Source organism: Gobius niger (genome assembly GCF_951799975.1).
Source record: "Gobius niger genome assembly, chromosome: 4".
Taxonomy (NCBI): Eukaryota; Metazoa; Chordata; class Actinopteri; order Gobiiformes; family Gobiidae; genus Gobius; species Gobius niger.
Window position 1 is genome coordinate 20,846,332 of NC_136855.1, and position 16,886 is coordinate 20,863,217.

The 16,886-nt window shown below is 42.8% G+C and overlaps 2 protein-coding genes across 2 annotated transcripts in view; one reads left to right on the forward strand and one right to left on the reverse strand.

Moving 5' to 3' along the window:
* The window catches only part of ush2a (Usher syndrome 2A (autosomal recessive, mild)), a gene marked incomplete at its 5' end in the record, with an annotated part of 121,725 nt that extends 116,776 nt beyond the window's left edge, over window positions 1–4,949 (forward strand). Inside the window, 8 exons of the mRNA XM_079554493.1 lie at window positions 297–395; window positions 467–643; window positions 751–834; window positions 917–1,058; window positions 1,162–1,249; window positions 1,651–1,719; window positions 2,704–2,904; window positions 4,695–4,949. Coding sequence (XP_079410619.1) covers window positions 297–395; window positions 467–643; window positions 751–834; window positions 917–1,058; window positions 1,162–1,249; window positions 1,651–1,719; window positions 2,704–2,904; window positions 4,695–4,784 — 950 coding nt within the window. The remainder of the gene's footprint in view (window positions 1–296; window positions 396–466; window positions 644–750; window positions 835–916; window positions 1,059–1,161; window positions 1,250–1,650; window positions 1,720–2,703; window positions 2,905–4,694) is intronic.
* A 3,354-nt stretch (window positions 4,950–8,303) lies between these two features.
* On the reverse strand, window positions 8,304–16,388 carry kctd3 (potassium channel tetramerization domain containing 3). Its single transcript, XM_079555079.1, has 19 exons — window positions 15,997–16,388; window positions 15,673–15,726; window positions 15,436–15,481; window positions 15,273–15,346; window positions 15,137–15,195; window positions 14,735–14,815; window positions 14,519–14,650; window positions 14,336–14,426; window positions 12,401–12,591; window positions 12,216–12,331; window positions 12,028–12,115; window positions 11,834–11,950; window positions 11,567–11,737; window positions 11,315–11,470; window positions 11,120–11,216; window positions 10,846–11,039; window positions 10,645–10,783; window positions 10,408–10,530; window positions 8,304–9,038 (listed from the first exon to the last, which is right to left on the reverse strand). Exons 1-19 carry the CDS (start codon window positions 16,065–16,067, stop codon window positions 8,528–8,530), a joined length of 2,511 nt encoding a protein of 836 aa, XP_079411205.1. The 5' UTR covers window positions 16,068–16,388; the 3' UTR covers window positions 8,304–8,527.
* Between the last annotated feature and the right edge of the window lie 498 nt (window positions 16,389–16,886).

Below are 16,886 nucleotides of genomic sequence, written 5' to 3' on the forward strand. Positions count from 1 at the left end.
TTATTTGTTTGAACAATGCTGTTGAAGAAAAAAAGAAAATATAGCACTTGTATGGCTAAGTAAATAAGTTGAGAGAAGGGGAGTAACACACGGCAAAAGTGGTAACAGAGGTGCAGATGTTCAATAGTGAATTTATTTGAGATTACGGTTTGGTATAGCTTCTTCAGATCATTTCTTTTTTTAACCACAGGGCAAAATAAATAAGTTAAAATATGTGTAATGTCTGAACAATTCCTGTGTTTTGTTTGTTTTAGTTACAGAAGTGTCATTAGTCATAATTATCCCATGTTTTTAAGGTTTGAAGCCGTACTCCAACTATGAGTTTAGAGCTGCGTGTTCTAACAACATGGGCAGCACTTCTTCTAACTGGACTAAAGTGAATACACTTTCTGAAGGTAATAAAATAAAGACCTCTTTAGAGTGTTTTGTGTTCATTATTAGATATAAACAATAATCCTTCCCTCAGCCCCACAGTATGTCGCTCCATTCCTGGTGGGCAGTAACGTGACCACATTGTGGCTGGACTGGTCCGAGTCCTTCTCTCTGAATGGCTTCCTTAAAGAGTACACAGTGACTGAGAGTAAACTGAGGGTCTACGCTGGCTTCTACAGCTTTCTCCACATCCCTCTCACCTCACAGAAAAGTCAGTGCACCCCATACACAAAGACGACCCTCTCTTTAAAATGTGCCTTGATTACTATATTTATGTACAACAATTGTCTAACAGTTGTTTTCCTGTCTTTGTCTTAGACCTCTCACTGCAGGTGACTTGTATCACTGAAAATGGCAGTGCCAGCTCTCCAGTCTTCAAATACAGTCCCACCTTTGGACTTGGTAATGCGTGCAACACTTAAAACCTGTTATGAGACATGAGTCTGTTTATGAGACTCTCTCTCTTCTGTGTCGTCTTTCTCAGGCCCCACTGAGCCCGGTGACAGTGATAAAGAAGAGGTCAGCATGTCACCAACACCTGTGTACTCGGAGCTCTGGTTCATCCTGCTCTTTTCAATACTGGGTCTATTTCTGTTGGCTCTGTTGATTGGTTTACTGCTGCAAAGGTAATTTTAGCAAGTACACTTGATCTTTAATTATATCATTGTGCTCTGATGTATTTGTCACAGCCTCTTTTTAAAAAAAAAATGCTGTAATTCCTCTGCACAGAGCTTTGAGGAAAGATCCAGCAGCTAGAGAGCGCCCTCCACTGGTAATACTGCAGAATACAAGTAAAGCTCGTGGGGAGGCATATACGGTGAGCGAAAACACTGCCATTTGGAGTAATACTGGAGGGTGAAGTGAGGATTGCACTACTGACTGTGGACAATCATCAAACTGTTTCATTTAATTTGGTTCTGTTTTTTTTTCTCGTGAGTTATATCATATTTTTGTACATTCGGGTTTTCCTGCTGCACCTATTTTAATGTCTCGCTTAGATTTGCTTCATGCATTCACCTTTGCTCCATTAATGTCTTCCTTCTGTAACCCCCCTCCATCACCTGCACTTGTTCTCTCGTCCCAGAGGTCCGCTCCTCCTGAGTTGTGCTCTAAACATTATTCGGACTCTGTGCTGCTCACTGATCGGCCCACAGTAAGACTGCCCTTCCCTTATTACCATGTTTGTCCTAAATGTCGCCTCTATTGTCCCCCCTGCAGTTTGACTCTGTAGCAGACTGTGTTGGGCTCAGCAATGTTGTACTGAAAAGCTACACTGTGTATTCAGAGGTACGGGCGTTTGTGTGGCCTCGTTCTGCTTCTGCATGCGCTCTGTGTGCCGTGGGTCGTGATTAGGGCTGAAACAACTAATCGATTAATAGACAACTAATCGATTACTAAAATAGTTGTCAACTATTCCAGTAATCGATTAATCGTTTTCTAGTAAACACAGACTAAATTTGAGCAAAAAAGACATTGTGTATTTTGGATGAAAACCTACTTTGTTTTTTAAAGTTAGGGTCTGCAGCGTTTTGTACATCATAAATTTCATAAATATCTGTCTTTGTCTCGTCCAATCAAAGCAGAATTAGCACAAAGAGCCTCCTACAAACGTTTACTTTAAGTTTACTCCATCCACGTGTCCTCAAGCGGCGCCACTTTAGCTTTATGTGATAAAAAAAATGGAAAAAAATACAATTTCCATGCACCTTTCACAGCCAAGCGATTAATCGATTAATCGTAAAAATAATCGGTCGATTAATCGATTACCAAAATAATCGTTAGTTGCAGCCCTAGTCGTGATATTTAACCCCGCGTTAATTAAGAAAATACATTTAAGCCTTTCTGCGTGGATTTCTAATAGGTTGGGTTCAAGTTGTACAATTTCATGATACTTCACAGAAAGCAGTGAAGCTTTTTGAAAATAGAATATGCTCATGTATTTTTCCTTCACTGTGATTGGATATTTCTGCCTGTCATTTAAAAGTGGACTGCATGTGTCGCACAGGGTTGAAAAAATACGGTAAGATCGTGATTAAAACTCCAGGAAACAAACTGACTATATTTAACAATAAGTTCATCTTGTGGTAGAAGACATGTGAAACTTTGTGCCTGTTTATGTTTCTTGTGGATTGAAATTATTGAGGTATAAACCACAAACCATAGTCTGTAGAACTGCAATTGTCAGCTACTGTACCCTCCAATGAAGTGTTTGTCGAATGCCCCAATGTGACATGAAACAACCTGTCCTGAAACGAGTGCATTTCCCCACAGACTTTATCAGACACTAAGATCTTGGAGAGCGGGCAGCGATTCAGTGGGATGCCCGTGATGCGCGTGGCCAGCCAAACAGACCTCGGCCAGGCCTTCTCCCAGCATTCCTTGCACCGGAGCGTGAGCCAGCTGATTGACAGGAAGTCTCTGATGCTGGAGGAAGGAAGCTGGGACAACCCTCTCGGACACGATTCAGGACTGGTAAGGAGCCGCCACACTGTGTTTGACAATACTCTGGTATGTGCGATAATAACCTCTTGAGCCCCTCCTGAACCGAGCACGTTTTCTCCCGTTTGGCTTTACCCAATTCTAAAAAAAAAGCGTCAAAATAGAGCGACGAAAACAAGATGTAAACAAGGATGAAAACACAAGAATAAAGCGGCAAAAACACAACAAAACTGAATTATTATTTTTTTTAAAGCAACAAAAGCTTGACATAAAAGCAGTGAAAAAGCTTCAGAAATATGACGGAAAAGTGATGAACACGGCAACAACGCAAGGAAAAATCTGTTTTGTAGGTCTTCGCTTTCAAATCAAACTTTCTAGTCAAGAAGCTTTTAGATTTGGGTAAAGCCAAACTGGCATTTTAGCATCATTTGGACAATAAACAGATACTAACAGGTGTCAAAGACAGTGCTAAACTTTTCACACCAAGAACCACCTGATAAAATGTACTGAACTATGAACTAATGAACTACACCAGATCTACATTTGGAGTTGAGACACAAGTATTTCTTGGCAAGTTACTTACTGGTGATTGTCTATAAACTAAGCAAAAGCTAGAACGGCAAAGGACCCAGAATGAATTAACCTCTTAACCCCCACCTTAAAGTGCATATGACTCATTTTTTTGCTAAAACATATTTAGCACAGTTATATTTACGATTTTGCTGAAGATTGTACCCAGCTTTCTTTAGTTTGGCCGTTTTTTGTGATGTTTATAGTTTCACTTCCTTATTTGACTCCGACAGGAAGTGACATAGTGGAGGGTAAACAATTTTATACTGTTGCCATGCCAACCATGTTAAGTCAATGGGAAATGAGTGAGTCAAACTGCTCTGAAACTTTGCCTTCTTCTATGTCACTTCCTGTCAGCAGCTTAAAAATTCAGACTTTTCTGCCCAAACATTTCTTCATTAAAATTGCTGCTTCACTGAAATAAAATGATAATTATGCTTCTAAATAAGTCATATTTTCAAAAACCTGTCATATGCACTTTAACCGAGTGCATTTTCTCCTGTTCAGTTTTACCCAAATCTAAAACCCTCATCCTTTTGGACAGTGAAACGCTTCATTTGAAAGCTGATCTTGTCCTCATGTTGTTGCAGTGTTGTCATCACTTTTATTACTTTTTTTCCTTGACTATTTTGTTGTGTTTCCGTCACATTTTTTGCCACATTTTCATCTCCTTTTTGTCACTTTTCTGTTGCTCTTATCTGGCTTTTTTGTCATGTTTTTGGTGCTTTTTTGTTGCATTTTCATCCTCGTTTTCATCTCAATTTTGTAGCTATTTCGACACTTTTTTCAAGCAGCTTGGAGAAAATGTGCTCGTTCATGTGGGGGTCAAGAGGCATTTCCTTTTTTTTTTTTTACTTTTGTCTAATATTATGCACCGATCAAATCAAAGGGTTGTCTGTTGGCATATGTGTATTCTTCATCCCGTTTCAGTTTAATCAAAAAAACCTGTGGACTGCGCATATCTTATCGTACCATTACCTTGGTGAACATTGTAGCATGAATAAAGAAACTACTGTGGTCATTCAGTCATTTCCTTCCTCTTAGAAACAACTCCACAGTCTAATATAATATCCAAAAAAGCCTTATCAGTCTTATGTGTCCCACAGTCTGCAGCATATTATGACTTCTGTTGTTTCCTGCAGGAACTATAGAGGTTACTTTATATGAGTTTTTTTGTGACGCGACGCTGCAAAAGTTGATATTTACTGACATTTCTGTGACCGTTAAAAAACACCTCCTGATCTGTGTTTCAGTACGTGGAGGAGGACGAGTTTGGAGACGCCATTAAAACATTGAGTTCGGTCAAAAAGGAGCACGCCGTGTTCACGGATACGCACCTCTGAGACAGTTTGGAGCATCAGCGCAATTACAGGAGATAGAAACTATTAAGAATCTCTGCTAAACAAATATTCCAGTCCTTTTATTTATTGAGCTGAAATAACTCCTGAACATTTAGAGCACTATCAATGTTACAAGTATAAGTATTACTATATTGTATCGTGTTTGTGTCTGCAGATATTTTAGGAATTCAGTGCACAAAGCGGTAGCTCCAGTCATTATTTAGACAAAGTGTTGCTCAATAGAAGCACATAACGTTTTTGGCCTTGGAAATGTTTATAGTGTCTTAAAAATGCCAAATAATCGTATACTTAAATGTGGCTGGGAACTCTTGATTGTGCTGTCGTCTTGTGTAAAGTTTGATGAGTACATGGCCATTCAGCAGAAAGTCTTTAAGTGTTATGTGCGTCGACTGTAGGTGAAGCGGTGTTTAGTTGAGTCACGGGTGAAGTCTGCCTTTATTTGAGAGAATTCAGAAGATAGATATAGATGGCATCTCTGGACTCGCCCATATATGGTCATGTTTGAAAACAGTTGAGGGGGAAACAATTTGGAGAAAAATCTAAACTTTCTTTAATTATTCAAAAAAATACTTTAACAAACGCTGAAATATGAATATAGTTTCTACTAAATAAAGATACAAAGACATGGAGAGGAGCAAAGTGGTTCAACAGCCCATAAATACATAAATAACAGAATGCTAACTTGATGCTTCATGTTAGCATCGGGCTAATGCTAACCGTTAGCTAGCGCTAGCTACAACTGCCGTTTTTTCACTTCTACTGAACAATCTGCTGTGTGAAAATATCCATATGGGCCCGATTTACACTTTATTTATGTGTGGTATAAGTTCATATTCCACCAGAAAAAGGCTAAAAAGAGTGTAAAATTGTGTTTCTCTAAAGATTATATTTTCCCCCTCGGCGAAACCACGCCCCCTTCTGTGATTTTACTGTTGCGCACGTTCTAGTATTTATGACATGATCTGGAACAATGTATTTGTACAATTGCTTTTTGCGATGATTTTCTGCACATTTGTTTTTGTTTTTTTTACATTGGCAGTATTATGTTGTATTGTTAAATGTCACTGAATAATGTTGCTTTGATTTGATTTAATATAAATATTGACCAGTGGTTGTGAAAATATGTGTTTTTATCATGGTTCTATCAGGTATGGGCTGGAGGAACATTACAAAAAGTAACTTCTACCCACAGTCCAGAGAGCAACAGTTAGATGTGACTGATCCTCTGCTGAGTTGGTAAATCGAGCGCTGTATGAAGTGTACAGTCAACAGTGGCGCATACACCGGCATCTCCATCAAAACTCTGCAGCAGTAATTTGGTTTTGCGCCCTTGTCCCTAAAGGGGACATCAAGGCAAGTTTGAAATTAACAAACTGGCAGTAACAACAGTGCCCTCGCTCAAGGACACCAGTCTGACAAGGGCACTTCTCCAGCATTCACAGCTATTGTCAGGCTCTGAGGGAGGCGCCACTTGTGAAAAGAGACTTTGTGAAGTGATTGTAAGGGACAGTATGGCCCAGAGCTACACACACACACACACACACACACACACACACTTTTATTAAACTCATAAATCAAACGGACGACAGACAGTGTCTCAGAGCAGACTGTCTGAGTACGAAGGTTAGTCAAATGAACGCAAACAGACACAAACGCAGAAACTCACTTGAACAACACATTTTTATTGAATTGAGAGACAAATAAAGTGATGTGTAAACAATAAGCATGTATCGTTATGCATTTAGTGTTATTATACTGACATGCCCCATATCTCACTGAAGGCAATGGTCTATTTCAGTGACTTCATTTTCAATAATGACAGAAACATTTCAGTTTAGACAAAGTGGTAAACATGACCAACTGCAGAGTTATACAGTAACAGTACCTTTGACGATTTAGGCAGATTTAACATCACGTTTCTTTTAGCTCACAAGCATCTGGCATAAATGTAATGTAAACGCAGCCAGAGGAACAGAGATGATAGAGGATACATGCAAAACAAATGGTTCGCAAAAATATACATAGCTACAATGTTGTATAGAAAATAAACATTACCTACTGTGTATACTGGATTTTAATAGTGCTAGTGCAAGTACAATTAGGTCCATTAGCATGTTATTAAAAGCTTTTCATGTTCAACAGAACAAAGCATTTCATTAATTACATTAATGCAGTTTACATACACAAGGTGCATCTTTGTGCTGGCAGACAAGTACCAAATCACCTTCAAAGAAACATATCTAAATATAGTTAAAGTCATATATATTTTATACAATTATATTTTGGTAAGCGCAGTATCATAAATCACGTTGAGATAAATAAAGATTAAGCTCATTTATACTTCAGTCTGTAGCGGCGATAACTTCTGCATCAAATGCATAGTTTCCTTCGTGGCAAAATTAAATAATTTGAAGTTTAATATCCACAGTCTGTGATGCCTTATTATACCGAAAACATCTATTGCAACAAACCGCTGAGGGCTTAACGCACAGGTCCAGGCATCAGCTTCAGTCTTTCATCAGACGTCACTCAGAAACTTCACTTCAGGGAAAATAAGGCACTAAAGTCAACCAAGAACTGCATGAACGTGCATTGCACACCTGTATGAACAGAATAGCAGGTACCGTAAAGCAACTAGATCTGATTTCACTGACATCTCCAAACTACTGCATCTGAGAAAGGCACAAATTAGTTACTAAACTGTGAAGCATCAGGACGGAAACACACGGCCTGTATGAAACCGCATCGTAACATCATGAATGAATATAATGAGTATTACTGTGTTTAGCTATCACATCACAGGCTGTTTACTTCATAGTGTTTTTTATCAACAATAATGCTCAACAAATGCAACTGACCTTTGATTGAAATAAACTAAAGCAGATCAACAGCTTGTCCCAGGACGACCGACCAAAGACTGGACGGTGCTGCAACATAATTCCAAGTTTTACCCTCAGATTCCTAATAATCGCCAACAGGGCTTTAGGTCACGTGGTTCAATTCAAGTAGCTGCCCAGCACAACAATCTATGGCTCAACATGAAGAAAACAAAATAACTGCATCAGAGTGTCCATCCTCTCTCATTAAAGCTTTGACTCAACATCTGCTCTCAGCCCAGCAGCTCCGCCAACCGCGTTAACATCACACGACAACAACTTAGACGGGAAGGACGTGAGAACAAGTTAGATCGGGAAATCAACAATCGAATAGTTGCACTTTGTAAAAACTGCAATTATTCAGTGCATAATCCTTTGCAAACAACAATATAAAATGTGTGTATTCTTGTTGATGTTAAAATGTGCGCAGTGATCTGAATCTTGATTCTAAAACAAATCCAATCACATGCACTGCACTTGACAGAATAATCATAATTAGTCATTTTCCCACGATCTGAAATCAACCACATGCATTCCAGCGGTTGTTTTTCGAGCACACGGGGCCAGGCTTCTCAATCAAAGTAGTGAAATATTAAATTATTATATTCTGCAAATTGCTCTGACAGTTCTCTCCTCATTCACTACAAACTCTGGGGACCAAACATGAAAAAACCAATAGCTGCTCGTTTAAAGTGAAACATGCCGGAAAACAAGTGTGTGAGTTACATTCCAAACTCAAGCAAAAACAACTCATGATCAGGGTGAAAGGTCGAGGTTAAAAAGCAGATTTAAAAGTAGTAGTGTCATTTATTCCATGGTGTTTGGAGCAGCAGAACTACTCAAGTGTGATCAGAGGCTGCTGTCCTGATTGGGCGGCTCGGGGGCGAATTTTCGGTGCCGCGGTGATGTGGACGAGCTGAGTTTGGTTGGGGACGGAGAGGCCGTGGCTGAGGAGTCGCTACCCCCTGCGTCCGGAACAGTCGGTGGGACAGGGGACAGCTGAGGGACTGCAGGTGCCTTCTTCCTCCCCAAAAAGCCCCCGTCCAACACCCCTCTCTTTTTAGCGCTGCTCTCGGCTTTAGCCCCTTCCCCCCCAAACCCCAGTCCCTCCTCCTCTGCAGGAGGGGGGTACACTTTACGCCTCACATCTCCGACCCCTGGGCTGTCCGGAGGCTGCCGTGGAGGGTCCTGACTGCATTTATTTGAGCTGGAGGCTCGACAGGCCCAGACGTCCACATGAGAGGCCCTCCGCTCACCGTCCTCTGCCCCAAACTCACAGAGAGACCGTCGTCCATCTGTGGGACACGCCTGAGCTGCACTGTCCAGGACGCCCCAACTCAGACTGAAGTCCTGGAACTCCCTGTTGAAGAACAAGGCTGGTCTTTGAGTTCTTGTTTGCACATTACTTTAGGGCGCAGTAATAACATTGTAACAGGATGTGTAGGTTAGTTTGGGCTGTACCTGAGTATGTTTAACTGGACGACACCACAAGGTTTGGTTTTGGTACCACAGGAAATACTTAACTGTGTAATTTAAATGGCCGGAGGTTTTTCTGTCGTATGGCTGTTGGAGTTACGAGGGCAGATGGTTTTTGACCGTGCTATATGCCGGAATTCATATGTTAAAGCAGTACTAAGTAACGTGTTTACCTTAATAAATCCTTTTCGTAGTCCCTGTGGGGGTAATACAAGTGTTTATGGGATGATTGGAGGGTCTTTCATCTCCCCCTGGTGTCTCTGGACAGAAAACCATGTTTGCAACTTGACTGTCACCGGTCCGGAGAAAGCAATACACACTAATGGAATCACGAAGAAGGAGCTAACATGCTAACGGGCAAAGCTAACTGCGGGCTAACGTCACTTTAAACAGTATTTACAGCCAAGTTTGAGTGAAAAAAAATATTTCCATTGTATAATTGGATGCACTGTAACCCTCTCTCCCTTCGCCTTTCCTGTCAGCGTAGTATTTACTCTCCAAGACAATTAATAAGTTAAAAAATCGGAACTTGCTACTACACCTGCAGTTGCGCTCATGGCCTCTAGGGGGAAGAGTTACTTAGTACTGCTTTAAATACTATGGTGCGCAAAAATACATCAAATTTGTCTATTCTTGATCAGGAACAGCCTATATGAATTTAAGTTTATTGTAAATATTAATTTCAACTATGAACGACAGGTCAGTGGGTTTGACACACGCCCATCAAGCGTCAAGCCACCTCAGCCTAGAACAGGGGTCCTCAACTGGCAAACCTGGGTCCACATCCGGACCTCCAGAGGCTTTAGTCCGGACCCCAAAACCTTTTCATCCTCTCAATATAATTTTTTGATTCATTAATCAGTTCGGCTTTGTAAATAAACCTGTGTTCGTGTTTTAACATTTTGAAGAGCAATGACTGCATATGTCCAGACATATGTCGAAAGTAACAAAAGAAAAGTTTGCAGATCTCAAGCTGATTTAGTTCGGGACCCCTGACCTAGAAGAATTAGAACATGACGGAAATAGTATGGAAATTAGTGATAATAAGGGTTAATGCATGTGGCCGCCCAGTTTCTAGATTATTCCCAAGAAAATACTACCCATGCTTTCTAGTAATCAAGTAATCTTTATACTGAGTTAAGGAATTAATAGTTCAGGCTACCATGGTACAATGCCATGTCCTATTTCCATGCTGTTACTCTACTGTAAAGTACGAACATTTTGATATGATTTTAACTTATATTTTGTGTTACCGGTGGCTGTTGAAGGACTCCGTTCTTCGGGCTCGGGCCAGCAGAGGGCTTTCCCTGTACGGTCTTACGGCTCCATATGTGGCCTGGTTTTCAGGAATCGGCTCTTGAGTCTGTAACTGGAGACTGGCAGAGATAGAAGGAGGAGCATGGAAAGGAAATGTGAGACTTCAAAATACAAAAATCATCTTTTTTAGAAAATTATATACTTTTTAATTCTGATGATTTCCATCGACTGACCTGGAGCAGGACTCTCTCAGTCGTGAGTGGTGCAGCAGAGACGAGGCGGGGCTAATGTTGGGAGTGGCACAACGAGAGGTGCTCAGGTCACACTGGTCCAAAAGCTGCAGAAGCTCTTCCTCGGTGGGTCCACCAACATCTGTCCAATAAAGAGAGCGTTATACAAGCCACTTACCTCATGTGTTCAACATGAATCATTACCATCTTTCTTCTTTTCCTCTCCTTTGTTTGCTGTGTCCATTGCGGTGGTTAAGTCCCACATCTGAATGCTGCCGTTACCGTGTCCCGTAAACAGATACCGTCGAGGTCGTGACCCCATCCGACTGGAGCCCTCACACTCTCGAACCATGAAACAGGTAATGGTCGTCCCGTCCACAGACTGAATCTCACAGATCCTGAAGAGCATGATAAAAGGTTTGAACATACTGTAGTTAATGCTGCAGTGTTATATAAATGAGAAACTAAATGTTTAAACCTTTTTCCAGTGGACGACAGTCTCACAAAGAGTTTGTTGGTGATGGGAATAACCTTCTGAATGAACACCTGTTGATCATCTCTCTCTCCGAATGGTCCTTGGAGCAGAAGCCACAAGCACAAATTCACCATTCATGTTGTAAAATCGATAATATTCAAGTTGCTCCAGTTATATGTTTTCATTTTTATGTCTTACCAATGTCGTTCCCAGAGCAGTAGCTTCCATGGCTCTCCGTCTCCTCCAGAGACAGTATTTTAAATGAAGCCAAAGGAGTGGAGCCCGGCTGCGTCGAGATCATTCCTCTGAAGCGGGTCACTGTCCATGTCCGGACATGGTTGTTATCTGCACACACTGCGACCCAGACGATAATGTCAGTTATGAAAACTGCATGTCGTTACAAACAATATAGGCACCTTGTACAGTACATTCAGTGAATCACAGATTTACCTGACACCAGATGCTTTTCTGACAACATGATCTTCGTGACTGGGCTGCGGTGCACAGTGAAGGTCTGGAAGAGCTGAGGCCCGGACCCCACTGTTTCTGGGTGCTGCACAATCACTCGTACCGCGCCACTGCTCGTCCCATACGCAATCTCTATCCAGTTCCCACTCACACCTGGGAAAACAATGTGATTTTTGATTGAATGAACGTAGCAGCAATATGTTGTTACATCAATATAAAGCTACGTCAGAAGCATAATGACATATTTACTAGTTTTGGGTGTTAGGTAGACGGACAGAGCAGTGATGGCATCATTTGAAGCGTCATGATAAAGCTCTGTTACAAGAAGATCATTGTCTTTCATCCTCAAAGGAAACTTCTGCATGTCTGAAAAAAAATACATAATACATGGATGGCTTGATATATTCATAAATTATCAAACCAAATATTTGTGTATTGTATACCTATGTAGTAAATGGAGCCATTGTTGCAGCCGAGCAGCAGGAATGAGCCGGCCGTGTCACAACTCGTGATTGGAACAACGTCTTGAACCTAAAAATAAACCAAATAATCTTGCCTCACGAGAAACATCGTGTTGGACCAATGATAATGCCAGAGTTATAACACATCCTGTTGTGTAGTTTCTTCGTACCTGCCAGTGCTGTGTGACTGCATTCCACACTCCGACTTTCCCCGTGTGGCTCGTCGCTACCAACTGATTTCCAATAAAAAACAGATCATCCACTGGTACGCCCAAGCTAAACACACCTGTCATGGGGGAAAATAATTAGTTCATTGTTTTCTATGCTTATTTCAAACTAATGTGGGTTTTGTTACCGATCTCACTGCCGCTGCCACCATCTTGGATGCTCCAGAGGATGATGCTGCTTCCTGAGGCGGCGGCCACCATCTTGTCTTTGTCTCCATGAGGACCACCCACCACTTTGGCATTTAGTGCTATACGCTCAATGGTCCTTTCGAGGTAAGGCGACGAAAACACCTGCTGCCATCCTGACGACTCCTTAATTCTGTTGTTAATGTAATATAATGAATAAATGAATGTATTTTTCTCTATTATCAACCACTGTGGGTGTGCAAATGATCTCCCACTAGAACCCCAAAATGTCAGGATATAGAAATGGACAACTAGGGTCGAAAAATAAATGAAGACTTCAGCAGCACCGCACCTCTACAATTACTTTGAGTTATGAGCATATAACAACACATCACTAACACAGAGGACATTTGTTAGGCCCGAGCCTGGACGTAGCGCTTGTACTTCACAGCCAGAAGGTCCCGGGACTTTCTGTGTGCAGTTTGCATGTTCTCCTGGTGTCTAATCAGACCCATGCCCTGTTTTGGAAGAGTGAGGCCAGGGCGAGAGTGAGGCCGGGGTGAGAGTGAGGCTGGGGTGAGAGTGTAGTCGGGGTGAGAGTGTAGTCGGGTTGAGAGTGAGGCTGGGGTGAGAGTGTAGTCGGGGTGAGAGTGAGGCTGGGGTGAGAGTGTAGTCGGGGTGAGAGTGTAGTCGGGGTGAGAGTGAGGCTGGGGTGAGAGTGTAGTCGGGGTGAGAGTGAGGCTGGGGTGAGAGTAAAGCCGGGGCGAGAGTGAGGCTGGGGTGAGAGTGTAGTCGGGGTGAGAGTGAGGCTGGGGTGAGAGTGTAGTCGGGGTGAGAGTGAGGCTGGGGTGAGAGTGAGGCCAGGGCGAGAGTGAGGCCGGGGTGAGAGTGAGGCTGGGGTGAGAGTGTAGTCGGGGTGAGAGTGAGGCTGGGGTGAGAGTGTAGTCGGGGTGAGAGTGTAGTCGGGTTGAGAGTGAGGCTGGGGTGAGAGTGTAGTCGGGGTGAGAGTGTAGTCGGGGTGAGAGTGAGGCTGGGGTGAGAGTGTAGTCGGGGTGAGAGTGTAGTCGGGGCGAGAGTGAGGCTGGGGTGAGAGTGTAGTCGGGGTGAGAGTGTAGTCGGGGTGAGAGTGAGGCTGGGGTGAGAGTGTAGTCGGGGTGAGAGTGAGGCCGGGGTGAGAGTGAGGCCGGGGTGAGAGTGAGGCCGGGGCGAGAGTGAGGCTGGGGCGAGAGTGTAGTCGGGGTGAGAGTGAGGCTGGGGTGAGAGTGTAGTCGGGGTGAGAGTGAGGCCGGGGTGAGAGTAAAGCCGGGGCGAGAGTGAGGCTGGGGTGAGAGTGTAGTCGGGGCGAGAGTGAGGCCGGGGTGAGAGTAAAGCCGGGCGAGAGTGAGGCCGGGGTGAGAGTGAGGCTGGGGCGAGAGTGAGGCCGGGGTGAGAGTGAGGCTGGGGCGAGAGTGAGGCCGGGGTGAGAGTAAAGCCGGGGCGAGAGTGAGGCTGGGGTGAGAGTGAGGCCGGGGCGAGAGTGTAGTCGGGGTGAGAGTGAGGCCGGGGTGAGAGTAAAGCCGGGGCGAGAGTGAGGCTGGGGTGAGAGTGTAGTCGGGGCGAGAGTGAGGCCGGGGTGAGAGTAAAGCCGGGCGAGAGTGAGGCCGGGGTGAGAGTGAGGCTGGGGCGAGAGTGAGGCCGGGGTGAGAGTGAGGCTGGGGCGAGAGTGAGGCCGGGGTGAGAGTAAAGCCGGGGCGAGAGTGAGGCTGGGGTGAGAGTGAGGCCGGGGCGAGAGTGAGGCTGGGGCGAGAGTGAGGCCGGGGTGAGAGTGAGGCCGGGGCGAGAGTGAGGCTGGGGCGAGAGTGAGGCCGGGGTGAGAGTGAGGCCGGGGCGGTCACTAGAGATTGAATGCCTGAATCGCCGCTTGTGGCTTTAATTATTAATTAGTTTTGTAGTGTTACCTGTAGCAGATGACGAAATGTGCATAAGCAGCTACAATCCAGTTGTGATGTCCAGCTACAATGAGCACTTTTCTGGGATCAACCACAGGCCCTGCACAACAACCACAACAGCGTTTAAGCAACGTGTAATGCAGACCAGTGAAACATTGTCCTGTTATTGTTTTGTTTCTTCTTTTTGCTGACCGAGTGAGAGGCAGTCCTCAGCTCCTGCAGCCCCAGTCAGAGTGGGATGTGGAAGAGGTCCAATGCGCTCAGCTCCACTTGGACCAGGACGTTCTTCAGAGGCAGCACCACTGCACTTTCGTGCTGGAATGGCTGTTGAGAGTTTAAATAAATATTATTACATAAATTAAATGAAAACATATAAACATTGTCCGTGGTTTGTTTCCGTGACTTTACCTGGAGGAGGCAGATAACCATGAAAAAGAACACTTCCACAGGACGAGCGGTCCAGCTCCTCACACAGCTGCAGACGTCGAACTTAAATACACATATTCAGTCATTTTATCTTGTTATTTTATTTGACAGTCAATGCCAACAATTATAAAACATAGAAAATGTAAACCTATGTTCATGTGTGAACATGATTTCCTTTACTTTCTCTTTGTATTGTATAGTAACATTTGATTACAAGTGGCAATACCACAATAAGGTGCACAGACAATGAAGGGGAATTTCAAACAGGGAAGAAAAAACATGTGGAAGTGACAGTCTTGTCAAACAACAGACCAGCTGCGAGCCAGATCTCTTTTATAAAAACTTAGCAGGTTTTACTCTACCATCATGAAACATGACACATACCTAATGGTGTTATTCCATAAAATTCTGCTTCATGTCTCAAAATGCTGATGTTAACTCCCCTGTAATAAATGTTCAAAACATTATATCTAATATTGGCTGTTTTCATAATTTCCACAAAGCCCAATGGAAATTTTACCTTAAATCCAGTTCTTTAGTTCGAAGAAAATTGAGAATTGGCGCAAAGGCTGTAGGATCCCTGTCAATAAAGATCTGAAAGAAAGATCAAAATGTCAACTACTGTTTCTATGCTTTTTAGTTTCTTTTTCTCCAAGTAAACAATAAAAGGACGCCATACTTACAGCTCCAGTTTCATCCCGTAGAGTAGATATCCTTCCACTTAGTAAACTACATAATGAAAGAAATGCACTTTCACCAACTGGTGTATTTTAATTTACTTATCAGCTGTATTTTTGAGACGCTTTGGAGCTATGCAAGAAAATACAAACAAGGAGGACTCTTGAACACATCAGAAACTCCCCTTAAGCCACACAGGTACTGAAAATAAACGCCCACAAATCTACGACTGAAACAAATACCTTGAAAAGAAAGAGTCTGGGATCCACATCAGAGTTTGTCTGGAAGTGCAAAACCTACAAAATTAGAAGAAAGATGAGCTGAAATGTACTATGTGTAATGTTAATGTTTTGGTCGAGTGACATTTTTCTCCATTCTGTAATATACAGATCGATGCATCATAGTTCTAATACAGTACATTCATCAGATGCAAAATATGACTTGTAGATTCCGTCAGTGAGTTACATAACACATCTCCATTCTCCACATCACGCATCGCTCATCATCACATTAAGTTTTGATGGACGTAGTTAATAATGACAGAAATGCACGTTATTTGCGCTGACCTGGTCCCGCCGACGTTTAACTGTATGATCTCCCCCATTGCTGTCGATAAACTGTCTCCATCCGTGGCCATGATGACAGATTCGTTGTTGTTTTGAGATGCTAGCTTGCTAATGTTTTGCTCGCGTACATAGATGCCCAGTTTGTCCAGCCTCACACGACCCTGCGCCGTCCGGTCTCCGCTGGAAAAACCCGTTATTCACCGTTTACGCACAGGACCCCGCGTCTCTCTTGCTTTTCGTCGTGGGACACATGGTTCTGTTGGCCCAAAACAGATGTCCACGGCAAAAGACTCCGCCAGCAAAAGGCTAAGTTTATTTACATCAATTTCCTTCCATGAAAATTGAGGATAGCTTCTGGTCTGCCCAGTTTCTAGCAATGTGAAGCGGCGTGAGAGAAGATATCAAGATAGTTACGTACATGCATTTCCGGTGTTGTATACGAATATAAACATCGACGAAAGGCAATGCAGCGGCAGATTTAAGCAACAAATTCAGCTTCGAGATGAAAAAAATAAGACACTAACACCATTTACAAATGAACCCTAGGTGTGCTGTAGGTGAAGTGGGTGGGTTTTGCAAACGTTGACAAGATAGTTATGTATCGCTACTTCCGGTGTTGAACTCCGAACATAAAAAGTAAACATTATAGAACATTGTAGTCAGAGGATCGCAAATATGCAACTATCACCGTATTTTTGCACAGATTCCATTATTTTATTATATTTCTGATATTTAGGATATATAATGTGATATATTCACTTTTAAACGTGTAACTGCATATTAAAATGCAGTTTTTCACGATAATTCAATGCGGCATTTTTTTTTTTTTTTTAATCAATCATGTGTGTTTAGTCACAATCACAATATATACAGCTCTATTTATCTTGCTA

Coding starts and splice junctions, on each gene's coding strand:
- kctd3 (XM_079555079.1), bottom strand. CDS start 16,067: ATGGCCACGGATGGAGACAGTTTATCGACAGCAATGGGGGAGATCATA. Junction 15,482..15,672: donor CCAGACTCTTTCTTTTCAAG/GTATTTGTTTCA, acceptor TTCATTATGTAG/TTTACTAAGTGGAAGGATAT. Junction 11,738..11,833: donor CTACCTAACACCCAAAACTA/GTAAATATGTCA, acceptor TTGTTTTCCCAG/GTGTGAGTGGGAACTGGATA.